At 35.9% G+C, this 15,352-nt stretch overlaps 1 protein-coding gene across 3 annotated transcripts in view; it reads right to left on the bottom strand.

Annotated features, from left to right (window-relative positions):
- Lama2 (laminin subunit alpha 2) overlaps positions 1 to 15,352 on the bottom strand; it is a 579,970-nt gene that overhangs the window by 219,448 nt on the left and 345,170 nt on the right. For 2 of the 3 annotated variants that reach the window (XM_075946864.1, XM_075946871.1), the window contains exons 15-17: positions 14,668 to 14,779; positions 8,860 to 8,973; positions 4,617 to 4,744 (exon numbers count right to left, since the gene is read on the bottom strand). In XM_075946864.1, the coding sequence (XP_075802979.1) occupies positions 4,617 to 4,744; positions 8,860 to 8,973; positions 14,668 to 14,779 (354 nt within the window). Of the gene's footprint in view, positions 1 to 4,616; positions 4,745 to 8,859; positions 8,974 to 9,160; positions 9,215 to 14,667; positions 14,780 to 15,352 lie in introns of all 3 variants that reach the window. The other variant, XM_075946853.1, reaches the window with a different exon arrangement.

The raw sequence follows: 15,352 nt of genomic DNA, 5'->3' as shown, positions 1-15,352 counted from the left end.
AGATTCCAATCCCTTTGGCAGCGTGAATGGGTTTTTAATGTCTGCTGAGTGAGTTTTACCCGGAAGAAATAATTAGAAGCCATTATAAAAAGGGACACACAGTGAACATAGAGGGATCATGGGTCATGAATCCCAGTAAATACCAAGCAACTTCTCTTCTGAATGACTCTTATGCACAAAATTGGTCAGACTTGAGAGGAAATCCATAATGTTTATCCATTCAAATATATCTAAACTTGTAAAGTATACTGGGTTGAAATTCACAAGACAAAATGTATGGCCAGTGTTGCTGAACTGAGAGCTGTGCAAATCTTGATAATCTTTTGGCTTAGAGATGTAGGACTGGGCGGGGCCAGCAGGCAGTACCTGTTTTTGACCTAGGAATGTCACAGATTAGATTCTTAAGCGCCTAGTGATTTAAAGGCGCAAATCAAAAGTGCTCCTGGATAGTAAAAAAATGCAGATTCATAAATAGGACAGATTCAGACCACTAAATGAGTCACACTGTTGGATGAATGTACATAGGCTTGTGAGAGAGAAGAAAAAGAATATAGAGAATAAAGTTAATGGTTTAAAAAAAAAGTAAAGTCTTTAAAGAGACAGAGTACAGATAGTTATAGATTAAGAGAAATAAAGAAAAATAAGCCACGTAAAAATGGAAAATTCACAGTGTCTGGATTCTTTGTGTCATTGTGTTTTCTTTAAAATTTTTGACTGTGAAGGAGCTAAGTACAGAGAGACATTTCATTACATGGGCTGCCAAGCTAAACCAGAATGGATATAAGAGTATTATGATTTCAAAATTTGGGTCTAAGGATATGATGCTTTGGAGAGGGTTTTCTTTTGTTTTCACAGAGGACCAGACCCTGTGGATTGCATCTATCCCGATATGGTATGATAGACCACAACCTCCCGAAAAGTTCCTGTGAACACCCTCTTCACTCAACTGCCAACTGAGATAAACCTGGCACACAGGTTACACCCTAAATGATCTGATTAACTGCGCCCCCATTCAGCAGGAAGCAGTTTGGAGAGAAAAAACTGCGCCCATGTTCCCAAAATATTGTTTATAAGGTTCTTTTACGTTTAATGGGGGAAGTGATATAGGTATGAATAATCTGCATTGGTGTGGATTTTAAGGTCAATTTTGCTATATGTATATGTATTTCTGCTCTTGATTAAGGTATTGTGATTGTGTAGTTCATTTTAAAAGTATAATGTATAATTAGAAAATATAGGTTGTTAATGGATAATCATCAATAATAGTAAAGCTTGTAGTCATGTTAGTTAGATTTTTTAGATATATAGAGATGTATTTCAGTTAGATAGACATTCTTCATATCTTTCAAAGACTGCAGAATATGGCATTTAAAATATTTTAATAACTTAGGACTTTTCATGACAATGAGACATGTCTGCTCCTGGCGGCACCAACCTACTTCAAGAGGAAGATTTGCATCGAAGAGGATCCTTATGGAGTTTGATAGCCATTTGGGCAAGAAACTGCTCTTGCCTGGACTGTTGCATAAAATGGACACAGAGAACCCCCAGAGAGAGGACTGCTGAACTTGCCTAAAGGTGAGACGGTCTTTTTGGGTTCATGACTCATGAAAGAGTCTGTGAGACATTCTGCAAGACATAGCAGATAGTGACTGAACTGTCTTTGAAATTGCCTGCTTCATGGAAATGTCTGCTGGATACTATGGGCCTGAAGACTGAAGATGGATGCCCCAACGGTACAGAGGAACTTTGGGCGACTGTACAGGCAGCGAGATGTCTCTGTCATTTCTAGAGCTTTGGATTTCTTGTTTACTTAGGTAATATTATATCCTTCTGGAGTCTTTGATGGAGTTGAAGAATGGATAGGTAGTTATAGTTTTCCATTGTTATGATAAAAGATAAAATAGATATAAATATTGTAACTGTGATTTTTGCTTAAAAGCTGTTTTGCTATATGTAATTTTACTATGTTAAAGTTAAAGCCTTTCTTTTTTGTTTAAACAGAAAAAGGGGAAATGATGGAGGAGGGTCATCTTTCTATCTGTTGATTTCATTGGTTAAGCAATAAAGAAACTGCTTGGCCCTCATAGGTTAAAACATAGGTGGGTGGAGTAAACAGAACAGAATGCTGGCAGAAAGAAGCTGAATCAGGAGTCGCCATGATTCTCTCACTCTAGGCATACGCAGGTTAAGATCATTCCTGGTAAGCCAGCTCGTGGGCTACACAGATTATAAGAAATGGGCTAGTCCAGGTGTGAGAATTAGCCGAGAAAAGGCTAGATATAATGGGTCAAGCGGTGTTTAAAAGAATACAGTTTCCGTGTAATTATTTTGGGGCATAAGCTAGCCATGCGGGCAGCCGGGTGCTGGGGACGCAGCCCGCTACTCCTATTACAACAGACTGGAAATAATACAGACATTAAGTAACTTCAAATTCCAATGGGATAATTGAGATTATGACTCTGAATAGTTTACTTTAAATCAGTTCTCTGTTCCCTATCATCTACTATGTTAAGTGCTCGACATGATTTAATTGTGTGATTCACACACAGCTACCCAAGAAGGTCAAGTTGGTGAGCTGAGTGGCATTTTGGTAACCTGCTCAAAGTTTTGCATCTTGAAGTGTTGTGTTAGCAGGAAGCCAAGGAATTCTAGCTCTAGATGTGACATAAAAATGCCATCTTTCCATAAACTTCATTTATTCATCTATAAAATGGAAGCAATACTTCCCACCTCACAGGGTTATACTTGAAGATGGAACACCAAAATTCAGAGACTGGATCTATGTCTTGCTCTGACAGTCTGCCTCCACTACACAGTAGCTTGCCCTCTCTTGTCAACAGCGAATTCTGAAGAGAAGTGTGCTTGGAGAGGAGGGGGAAGATTCCACCAATGTGACTAGCAGGAACCTCAGTGCCCCAGAGGACTTAAAGAATGGCAGAATTCTCACAAAGCCAGTACGTGCAGTAGGATCAAGAACTCATTGCATTGTTCTTGAGTTCTCAGTAGTCCTCATTGTCTGCTCTGTTCAGCCAGTCCGGTTTTATCCCAGGCTTTTCCAGACCCAGGCCAGCTGGCCTTGGTGAGTTCCCAATAGAACATCTCCATTGTCTCCGTGTGTGGGTGCACTGCTCATGGTCCTGAGTTCCTTTCTCGTGCTCTCTCTCCTTCTGCTCCTGATTTGGACCTTGAGATTTCAGTCCGGTGCTCCAATGTGGGTCTCTGTCTCCTTTCATCGCCTGATGAAGGTTAATATTCAGGAGGATGCCTGTATGTTTTTCTTTGGGTTCTCCTTCTTATTTAGCTTCTCTAGGAGCCTAGGCAGTTTGGATGCTCACCTTACTAGACCTGGATGGAGATGGGTGGTCCTTGGACTTCCCACAGGGCAGGGAACCCTGATTGCTCTTTAGGCTGATGGGGAGGGGGACTTGACTGGGGGAGGGGCAGGGAAATGGGAGGCAGTGGCAGGGAGGAGGCAGAAATCTTTAATAAATAAATTTAAAAAAAAAAGAATGGCAGAATTCTTTCCAGAGTTTTCACTTAGAATATTATTCAGTAAATCTAACAGATGACCACACAGAACAGGGTCTTCTTGGTTAAGGCTTTGGAGTTTGCCCTCTTGATCAAATTCTCATGTTAAAAGGCTGCAGTTGACAGCTCTGCCTGAAGAGCATTTACAATTTCTGGTCCGTGATGTTATGACAGTTACGGGAAAGAGATGAAGGAATATACTACAGCAAGAGTTTTATTAAGCATCAAATTTGCCTTTAGGAGGAATTTCAAAAATTGAAAAAGGAATTTATTTTATTTGAATTTAATTACAAATAGGATTGTAGCTCAATGGTCCGGCATGTGGTCCATCAGCATGCTCAAGATCCTAGGTTTAATTTGCAGCATCAGAAATGACAACCACAAAGAAATGACACTTCTTTATAAATATTCATTATAAGTATTATTAATTTATTTTCAGTGTGGTGCACACCATAGCAGTATTTTTTGTCATTGTGGCTGTTTCAGGACCTGCTCATTTAGACCTGCCTGTGCTTTGGGAATGTGCCCTTCCAGCAAGTGAAATATAGTAGTCGCATAAAGTAAAGAGACTCAGCAAAGCTGTATTTTTTTCTCTTTCTTTCTAAAATGTCTGCTCTAATAGATCATTTATGTAGGTGAATAAATGAGAAAAACTGATAGAAATTAAATGAAGTTTATAATATACATTTTCAAAATCTATATTGCTTATGCAGGATAATATAGCAATCATCTATAGTTCAATATTCATTTATGACACAATGATGCCATGGATTAAGTGTAATAAGCTATCTATAACATAAAGATATATTTCAGTAAATGATTATGTATGAGGAGTATATATCTGTACAAAGTAGGTCTGTTGTTTGGAATTAATTTCAAAATTTCACGTGAGTTTTATCTAAGTTCTAAATCAAATCTGGAGCCCAAATAGCAAAATCGTTTGAGATGGGCACAATTTAAAATACTTCCCATTTCAGCGCTTACGTCACCACCTTGAGAAAGTCACAAACGTATCTTTCTGATATCAAAAGTGCACCTGTAGAAGTGGAAGTGAAGCTCTGAAGTGAGGTCAACCTGGTACTTACTTATTTGATGGGATGTTGAGTGGACAGGCACAGGGTTGACAGTCTTCAGAGGTTCCTCGAGTGGGATCACCATAGAAACCAGGAAAACATTCATTGCAATAGGGGCCACCTGTGTGATCCTTACAGTTCTGAAAAAGAAGTGCACACCAGATCATTACTTTGGTTTGAAGCACAACCACATTACCGAAAATAGTTCTCCAAATATTAGTGTGTTCCCATCTGGGAGAATAATTTCACACGTTAAATGTTCAACTTTACAGAACAAAAAAAGCACAGGAAGTTAATTTAACACCTATTTAATATTCAGCTTCTAACCACACTAGTTTTGGTGTAACATACTTAAAATAAAACAATGGTCAAAATTTGTTAAGAAAATTTTCAATATGAAAATTTTATTTCTTATTTTATATTTTTTTTAGGTTGTGTGTGTGTGTATTTAGACATAAAGCCCTAATAACATTAAAAATCTTAATAGGAACTGTAAGTTTATTATGTAAATACTTTGGGATTTACTCTCTCAGCTCAGACAATAATTTGGACTTAATGGACTCTAATGGATTGGACAATGCATTCCCATATTATGTCTATGAGGACACTACTTGGCCTGTAATTAAATGTTAAAAAAAACAAGAAACTTTAAACATACAACAGCATACAATGAAACTATAAAGCATGCAACTATTGCCTTAATAAATTTAAAAATAAATCAAAAATACATGCACTTGCCATTTGTTCTGAGAAACATGTCTTTCCCAAAAGTACAAAGTAATTTGCTTCATGATTCTTTTTTTTTTTTTATATTAACTCAATTGTCTTCCTTGGGTTGGCTGCATTTGTAAAAGTCACCAAGTCTGAGATTCAGGTGAACAATTTAGTTGCCAGTACCGAATTGTCTCTGAGGCTTCCAAGAGTTTATCATGATTAGTCTCACGTGATACAATATCAAAATGTACTCATTACTAATCAAATATATTTCAGTTTAATAAGGATATACAAGTAATAATTTTCCTACATACTGAAATGGAGCTCATAGAACTCAAGGGTATGAAGCCTTTATTTTATGATTAGTAGAGAAATTCTGTGAGAGAAGGAGCTAAAATACAAATGAACTGTAAACTGGGAGTATAAAGTTATTAACCTACATGACCACTAGAATAGAACAAGTTAATGAAACTATGAATATTATTTATTTTGATGTTTTAAAATAAGAGTGATTTCAATTATATTTAGTAAATGAACTCAACAGAAGCATAGGTATTAATAAGAAAAGATACAATTCTGAGAACAACCTATTAAAATTCCTTGGAGAGGTCAGGCTTGTTTGTTGAAAGATATCCAAATTATAATCTATTAATTTAACTTTGAACTTCCCATTCAATTCTGTGCCATAAAGGAGCTGAAGTTCACTGACTGTGAATAAGAGGTATTTTAAAACAATAACTGTTATATTTAAAAATGGGCTTGTCTTTATTTAAATTTCTTTCTCAATTTTTTAGCAAACATTTTTAAAGAAATCACAAATGCTATTCTTGCTGTTAAAAATTATCACAAGATACCAAGGAAAATGGGTTCATTTATAGGAAATGGTTTTTCCTTTTATTGGGTCTTCCTGTCACTTCCTTTTACTATTCAAATTTACTGTAAGTCACTTTTTTCTTAAACCTAAGAAATTGCTTATTATTTTTATATTTCAAGTTGACATGATAAAAATTAGATCTATAAAATCTTTTGAATTTTTAGAGCCAGATTCAATTTATTACACAGCAACCAGGCCAAAATTAGAATTTCTGAAATTCAACTAAAATCTTAGATAATTTGCATGTTTTCAACTACAGATCTGAAAGAGAAATAAATGCAGTGTGTTTAATATACTTTCTATTTTTACTTCTCATTAAATAGAAACAAATTTTCTTAAAATTTAAGTATGTTTGTAATCAAAACTGAGACAGCACCAGGCAACCAAAACAATGGAAATCAAAACTAGAAAAGATAGATATTTTTACTCTATCTTTGTACAATGAACTGGTTGTTTTCGTAGGTAGCTGGATATCAAATGCTTGCAATTCGTATCATGAAAATACTGAGAACCACACTGCCTTCCGAGGTGGCTTGAAATACTCTCTGGATTTCTCTAATGCACATACGTTAAGATAACATTGTCATGCAGATACACTGCACAGCAGAAACCCAGAATTTGTTCTGAACCCAAAAGTGCTCATTTGTAATCAGGTTTCATAGGGTAGCTACACCAGAACACCTTTTTTAAAAAATAAATTCCAGGTTCTGGCTATTACAAGAAATGAACATAGTTGAACAAATGCCTTTGTAGTATGACTGAGAATCTTTTGGGTATATGCCCTGGACTGGTATTACTGGATCCTGATGTAGGTTGAGTCCCAATTTTCTGACAAACTGCCATACTGATTTCCAAAGTAGTTGTACAAGTTTGCATTCCCACCGCAATGGATGAGTGTTTCCTTTACTCCACATCCTCTCCAGTATAAGCTATCATTGGTGTTTTTGACTGGTCAATAAGAATCCCTCTCACCCACAATACCTGCCCACTTCCTACATCCTAATATTATTGACTGTGTAGATGATGTCACAACTAATCCATTCAGATGGGATTGCAGCACAGAGGTTATCAGCACCAATACAGAGAAGTGGTCCCTGACCGTCTTCAGAAGAGTCCACAGGAATATCTGCTCCCTCAGGAAACACACAAAGAAGAGACTGTGTCTCAGCTACTAAGAATCATGGTTTCCCCAAGATCCTTCCATCAGAAGAAGGTTGACTTCTCTCTTTTTGGCCATCAAACTGTCAATAACCTGGTCAAACCTGCCTACCAATTAATTCTCCATTCCTGTTCTTACCACTCTACTGAAAGGAACTATTTTGTTCTGAAACAAATGGTTCCTATTCTACAATGCATCATATCATCAAATACACTAATTTCAGGATTTGATTTAATCCTAATGAACTCAACTTCATAGAATACCTTAGGGGACATTATGAGGTTGGTATTGTAGCATATTTATTTTTGTCCTTTCAGGGTAAGTAAAACAAATTAATGTTAGTTTGGAATTGGATATATTCTACTGCATACTAATAAAGTGTTTAAAGGTAGTTCAATATTTCCCCCTGAGTCACTTTAAAAGGCTGTAGTATAATTAAAATGGAAATCACTTTGTCTTTTTATTTGTAAAATCGCCATTTGAAAAATCTACTGATCCACAAATTAGGGCTATCATGTTTTATGCTGCTCTGCAATTGAACAAAAATCTTATGCAGAGAAAACAGAAAATGCACCATAAACTGAAATGTTAAATTATATTGAAACAAAAGCCCTGATTTTTCATTTTGGATTTTTCCTAGTAGCATTTAAGTACAGGAGAAAGCAAAGAAATCAGCAAGAGGAACACAACATACGAATTAGAGACAACAGAGTCTGCCTTAAATTCTGCAGAGAGATAGAATATGATATCCTATCAAATTTGCACCACCTCAAATTGTGTTTTGTGAGACTAATGGTACAGGAGTTCTTTCAAGCTTCATGCCAGGGTAGACAATATAAAACTAACATGCCCTTGAGTTCCTCTGAGTGTCTGTTCAGAACTCTCCAGGCCTCCAACTACTTAGCAGCAGAACAAACAGTGCTCTGCACTTGGGTAAAAGCACAGAGCCAATCGTAGAAGGAACAATTCCACTGAAGATGCATTATGCATGTTTAGTATGTTAAAATAAATACCAACATTTTAATTGATCTCAAAGCTCAAATATATATATATATACATGTATATATATATACATATATATAATGTTCTTATTTTCTGAGTGAAAGAAATGTCTAAAGTATACGAAAGTGAATTATTTTTATTATGATGGTTATGTTTTATGTTTTTCCATATTTTTAAAATAGTCCGCTTTTGATATATTTATAAAAGAGAGAGAAACCATATATATTCATAGTAGATGTGTATCCTAGTCCTTAGTTACACTTTATAATGATATATTTGATCCTAATTCAGTTTTTCGACAAAGATGAAAAGCACTTTCTCATAGTAGCTAGACAGATCACATACGAAAGATCATTCTTAGCTTCCAATTCAGTTCTGGATAAAGCTGTTTGGACACATCACCTCTTGACACACATGTTCAAGGTTGTAAAGGTAGCAATAGAATCCCAGAGTTTGTTGAACAGATTTTAGCCTTGTCAGTCAGCATCCTCAAGAGAAGCACTTACCAGGCACTCCCCTGTGATGTCGTCACAGGATTCTGCATGACCAAAACACTGACATGGTTCACAGATGCCTCCGAAAATAGTGCCGTTAACTCTTCGGTGCCTAGGCCAACAGGACTGAAAGAAAAGATGTGGCTTTAGAGACTTTTCAGCATTTTAAAAAGAGAAAAGTAGTTCCCTTTTTCTTGATAATAGAAAATAACCCAGGTAGCAAACTCAGCAAATGTGCTTGTCAAAAAAGCAGAGCCATTATTGGAACATTACTACTCTGCTATTACTCCTGACACTGGGGTTTTGTACTGACCTTACTGTTATTGGCAGGTATGAGATTAGAGGAAGCATTAGCTTGGTGTCTCTTCTGAAATGGTAAAATAAAGCAGAGATATAAAGAATTGAAGTGTGACAGTCTCAAAGCAAAAAGTACAGAGAAGAAAACAGAAGGAAATGCACCGAGAAAGGCAGCATCACGAAAGGAGCTTGCAGGATCTTAGGCTAAAAGAGCACACGATATCATCACAGATTGATTCTCTGCATGGACTACCTCTCTCCAAATTCCAACTGCCCTTAACACCTTCCCTTCCAGAGAATCTTCAGAGTCATGTGGAAGACATGCCCAAGGTTTCCTATCTTTCATTTCAAAAACACACCTTGTGACTGGTACACATCCATAATTCATATATCTTATCTTCAATTTCTTCTGTCCTTTATGCTTTCTCATATTTGTATAAAATAGGTTATTGTTTATTTGGTATATATTGCCTTGCTAGTATATTTATGTTCTTTGACCATAAGCATGCTTGTATTTCACCACTGACAAATTTTAAATGTGGAGCAAAATTATTTGAAAAATAGAAAGCAATGACAGTGGGGTATTTGCATGGCACGTTACCTGCAGGTCAGGTAACCTCACATTTATTGTCACCATTCATTACCTTTCCTTTGTGTGGACTTTCACAGACAAGATGAGATGTAAAAAAGAAATGTGGAAATATTTATGCCCTCTGGAAGTTTATGACACCCTCAGGTTGCAGTTGCATCTTGCGAGTTATTTACTATGTTTCTGGATGGTTAAATATACCATCATATGTCAGAAAAGGTCTTTTTTCTAGCTGGGAATGGAAATGACAGAGAACCACTGAAGTAATAAACTGCACAGAACCATGCTGTGTAGTGTGGGAAATGATTCTTTTGCCTCAGGATGTGAGACTTCCATTTGAGCAACAATAACAAACACATGAAAAAGATATACTAATATTTCCTATCCGAGAAGAAAATAAAGTGCACTTTCCTCTTAATTTTGAGCAGTACCATGACAATGGTTCTAATATCGTGTCTCCTTCCAGTATGTTTTTCTCCATTCCAGTATAGGTGATTCCTTCTCTAACATATACTTTTCAAAACCAGTTAGAATTTACAGTTCAGATGAGGAAAGATGTAAGGGTGTTGACAATACAAAGAGAAGTGATTTATTGTTGTCAAGGTGGATCCTCATGGTATTTTCTTTAATACATACTTTAAAAAAATAATTTAAAATGAGCTTGTATCAGTCTTTCTTTAAGCATTCCAGTTTCTTATATTTGCAGTGGTTTGAATGAAAATGACTTCCATAGCTAATAAGTTTGAATACTTGTCTCCATTTTGTAGAACTACGTAGGAAGGATTAGGAGGAGTGGTTACACTCAGGGAAGTATGTTTCTGGGGACAGTGGGCTATGATGCTTTAAAAGACCACATGTCATTAACAGTGTGTCCTATGTCTCCTGCCTGCAGATCAAGACGTGAGTTCTGAGATGTTCCTGCCACCATGCCTTTGCTCTTCCATCATGGCCTCTAACCCTCCAGGGCAGTTAGCACAACTAAATGCTTTCTTCTATAAGTCATCTTGGTCATAGTGTTTTTTTTTCCCCACAGCAATAGAAAATTAATTTATAAACCTTTTCCTTTGACATGGAATTTATATTAATACCCATGGGAAAATTAAAATCATTATATGTATCTTTCCATTTATAAAGCAATAATCACCAAGATTTATATTTACACCTCTGTACCCATTTCCCATCCAAAATAATAGAAATGGAGGGAACAGTATTCTAAAAGGAATATTATTTAACTAGTATTCTAGAATCCATTTATGTTTTTACAACATTCTGCCTCTCATTTTTTTATTGAATAATTACCATCCTTGTGAAAATATGGTCTATTGTCTTCAGCAAAATTTACCACAAAAGGGAGAAGAGCAAAGTCACCCTCACAATGCTGTCTAAATGGAAAGTTTGAAAACTTGATGATGGCATAGAGTTTAGAAGAAGGAAGCATTTGAGGGAAAGAGGAATCATCTGGGTCACATGACAGTGATGATGAGTAAGATAAAACGTAGTCATGTGATTTCGTTAGGCTACCTTGAATTTGATGGCAAGAGCAAAGCAGCTTTGCTTGAGTAGACATAAAGATGAAATGAAGCGTGAAAGCTCACCGAGGAAGAAGTGGCATTTAGCTTTACTGAAAACAAAACAGCAATTTTTGTATGTCCCCTCTCATAGTCCATTCTCAACACCTCTGCTTATTTCAGTTACTTAACAATTATGTTTATTTATTTCCCTTATGTGTATGGCTCTTTGCTCTGCTTGGGTTTCTGTGTATAAAATTGAGCCTGGTTCCTGAAGAGGTGAAAAGACAGCACTGCATCCCCTGGAACTGGAGTTACAGATTGTTGTGAGCCACCATGTGGGTACTGAGAGCACAGCCAGAGTCCTCTGAAAGAGCAGCCAGTTCTCTTAACTCCTGATCTGTCTCTTAATCTTCAATGTTGTTTCTAGAGACCAATCACATCTGTAATTCTTAGAACATTGCCTTCTACATCTAAGGCTTTAATTGTCTCAAGTACATATGATCATCAAAAACTGTCAACTAAGGGAAAGTATAAATACATCTAGGAAGTAGTTAATATTAATTCACTTTTATAGAAACAAAATCTTTCAGGCTAACACTTAGTAGCCCACTTTACTTTCACACTATTATCTATCAGGAAGGCAAATTATAAAATATCAGGCACAAAAGAAAAAATTTTAAAGACTAGTCATAGAAATTCATAAGATCTAAAACAAAATGATGAGCAAAAAATAAAATAGAAAAAAACATTCTTTGAGTGGTGTTCAACATAGAGTAAAAATGGGTGTGACTAGTCATTAAAGGTAAGAGGAGTATTTTATTACTAGATACAGAGAACAAACAATCTACACAATCTATATTATTATAAGACTGCTATAATCCTATCAAACTCTCTATAGGCTAAAGTATTGTTGTAATACTGACATGTGACCTTGTTTCTTTAAAAGATCATTACTCTTTATGCATAATAGCCACTTGTATTTTGTTACTAGCAGTTGGAAATAAAATTTGATAACTACAAAAATAATGTCCAAACAAGAAACATTCCAAATCAACATTGTGACCCCCAAATAAGATAAAAGAAAATAACTTAGTAAGAGTCATTGATGGGCTGTTGCTTGGCATGTCATCACCAGGCTGGAACTGAGACATATTGTCCCTGTAGTTGCCTCAGCTTTCAACCTATTCCAGAACATTAGTGATAACAATGCTAGAGTGTCTGGCCCTAAAAGTCAAGTTCAATGCAAAAAACCAATCAAAACAAGTCAGGTCAGGATGGAGAACATTACATCTAAGGGGAGAAAGCTTTGTTAAGACTTCAGTGATTAACAGAGGTTAAATAAAATAAAAAGCCAGAGTCCAGAGTTGAAAAATTCATTGCCCCGACTTGACTAAGTTCTTTTTGTCCATTTCAATGTATTGTACTAAGATTCCTGAAAGGTTTTATTTTCACTTCTTTATGTCTTTATTCTTTCCATGTGTACACAGTTCTTTCTTCCTCTCCATCATCATGTGTTAACTTCTCCATGATATCGTCCCAAACATCTTCCTCCACTGAACAACAGCTCAGCCCTTTGAAGGACTATCTCCATTACCTTATTTACCACTTACTGCTCTCTTCATTATAGAGTGCTGTGATTCAGTTTTCCAGCGGTGTTTGTTCTGTCTATCTAAACAGATTATTGAGTCTTTAAGGACAGAGGCTGTGTTGTATACTTCTTGTTAATTTATACAGATGAATTTATAAAATTTGTTAAATATATAACTTATCAAAAATAGTTCTAAAGGGTAAAAGAAAAAGTCAAATAATTGAACAGGTCTAATATTCAGATGATTTTACATTCAATGGGCATTTAGTATGAAAGTTGATGGGGAGAACTGAGAATAAAGTGGAGCTATATTAAAAGCGAGAATAGAAAAAGGGCATTTAATATTCCAACTGAAATAGGAATTTAAAGCTTCAAAGGGAACTGACTGGTTTGAAATCAAAACTGGAAGACTTGTAATAAAGGAATATTTTACCAAGTACAGCATATGTTTTATATGTAAAATCAAATTTGAGTTGACATAACTAATTCATATCCATGATTATTTTTCTCTTATCTCTATAAATTTTGGAAAAGTAAGTATTTCAATGAATTACATTTAGTTTCATTTCCAGACAGGCAAAATTCTACCCAGTTTAAAGAAAAAGCATTAGTCATGAACATGACTTTAAACTGTGTAGCCTCTGGAAGCATGTATTACATTAAAGAGCACAGGAACCAACAAAGTGATGCCTGGGGTGTTTCTACAAATGGCATAAATAGTATTGTGGAGTGGAACATCTCAGAACACTCAAATAACTCCTTCAAGGTACCATCTTAAACATAAGTTCTTATTTATCTATAAGCCATTCTTTCCATCAGGAAATGATGTGCATATGTGTGTGTGTGTGTGGTGTGTGTGCGCACACACACACAACACACACACGAGAGATTTCAAGTAAATCAAGTTCCAAACTATCTAAAAGAAAACACATTAATATTCAATATTAATTAATATTTCAAAAATCATTTAAAAATGATATTCTGAGTTATTAAGAAACATTGATTTTTTTCAATACAAATATAGAACAATGAGACAACAGTAAAGTGGCCAAGCCTCAGGTGTTCAAGAGTAGGAAAGAGTTTTCATGCAACTTATTTCTCCCACACACTCTGCCCTTGAAGTTTCAAGGATTGTTTGCTGCGCCCAGGGTGCTTTCTTCAGAAAGAGCTAGAAGGAGAGGTTGACAGGGCTTAAAAATGGAAAAAGAAACAGAAATGAAACAAGCATCCATTCCCTAATAGAAATAAAAAAGAAATATTGTAAAATGTTATTTTGCCACAATCACCTTAGAGCTGGCTAAAAAGGCAGTTGTAGTAGGGAAGCTATTGAAAGGACACTATAGTTTTGAAAATACATTGTTAACTCTAAAGAAAAGCCATGAATTCTAATTACTCTTTTAATTTAGCATGGATGATGGAGAGGGTCCAAAGCCCTACACCTAACCGAGGAGTTACTGGCAGCTGACAACGGCTAGAGGAGAAAGAACCATTCTTTTTGGGGTTCGGGCCACTGGTAAGTTGTCCATGCTGCTGCAGATGACCACGCCCACACACATTTGGGAGGTGCTCATTGGACATAGTATATCAGTAAAATCAAGGAGAAGACACAAAGTAGAAAAGAGCGCATATTGAGGACCCAGTAATCAGGAGAAGGGAAGTAGGGGTAGGAATAATATTTCACTGAAAACATCTATAAAATTTTCAAAGAATAAAAAAAATGAAGCCAATTTTATATAAATATGTTTATGCCATTATGGATTGAAATTTTCAAAATACCCATTTTGGAAAAGTTTATCGGCCACATTATCTGAGGGGATTGGTTCTTACAAACTTACCTCACAAGAGTTGCCACTGTACCCGGGTGGACACTGGCAAACTTCCACAGCAGTTGCAATGCTTTTATCAGTAGGATAGGAGACAGCAGATTCAAGATTAACAGAGCTCAACCTGGGAAGAGAAAAATTAAATAGTAAGTAAAGACATTTCTCTGAAATATTTTGAAACTAGATGAATAGTGATATGTGAATATCCATAACAAGGTAAACATGAATAAACAGTCCATGCTGAAAAAGAATGCTTCTGTAACTTGAAGCTTCTGTCATTCACTATAGATTCATTATTGGCTACCAATGGCCCCTGCATCCATGGAGTCAACCAATTTGTATACTGAAAATATTTAGACAAAACACTTATATCTGTATTGAGCACCTGTAATCTTTCTTAAATAGCTATTGTGATTATTTTCTCATAATAATGCATTGCATCTATTTGTGTGACACTAGCCTTAAATTAGGTATTATGCATAATCTAGCAATTTAATGCTATGATTTTAATTTAAAGTATCTAATATCAGTTTACATGGAGACATGAACACTTGATCCTCTGTCAGTGGCAGTGTCTTTGAGTTCCTGTGGGGTGTCCTAGACATAGGCCTAAGGTGACAGATGCAGAGACACAGTTTGTCCTGGATGGTTATCATTGGTCCCTAGTTCTGCATCAAGGTCTATCAGCTTCCCAACC

This window comes from Microtus pennsylvanicus, chromosome 1 (assembly GCF_037038515.1).
Source record: "Microtus pennsylvanicus isolate mMicPen1 chromosome 1, mMicPen1.hap1, whole genome shotgun sequence".
Lineage (NCBI taxonomy): Eukaryota > Metazoa > Chordata > Mammalia > Rodentia > Cricetidae > Microtus > Microtus pennsylvanicus.
Note: the sequence above shows the minus strand (reverse complement) of the source record. Positions and strands in the feature narration are given on the sequence as shown.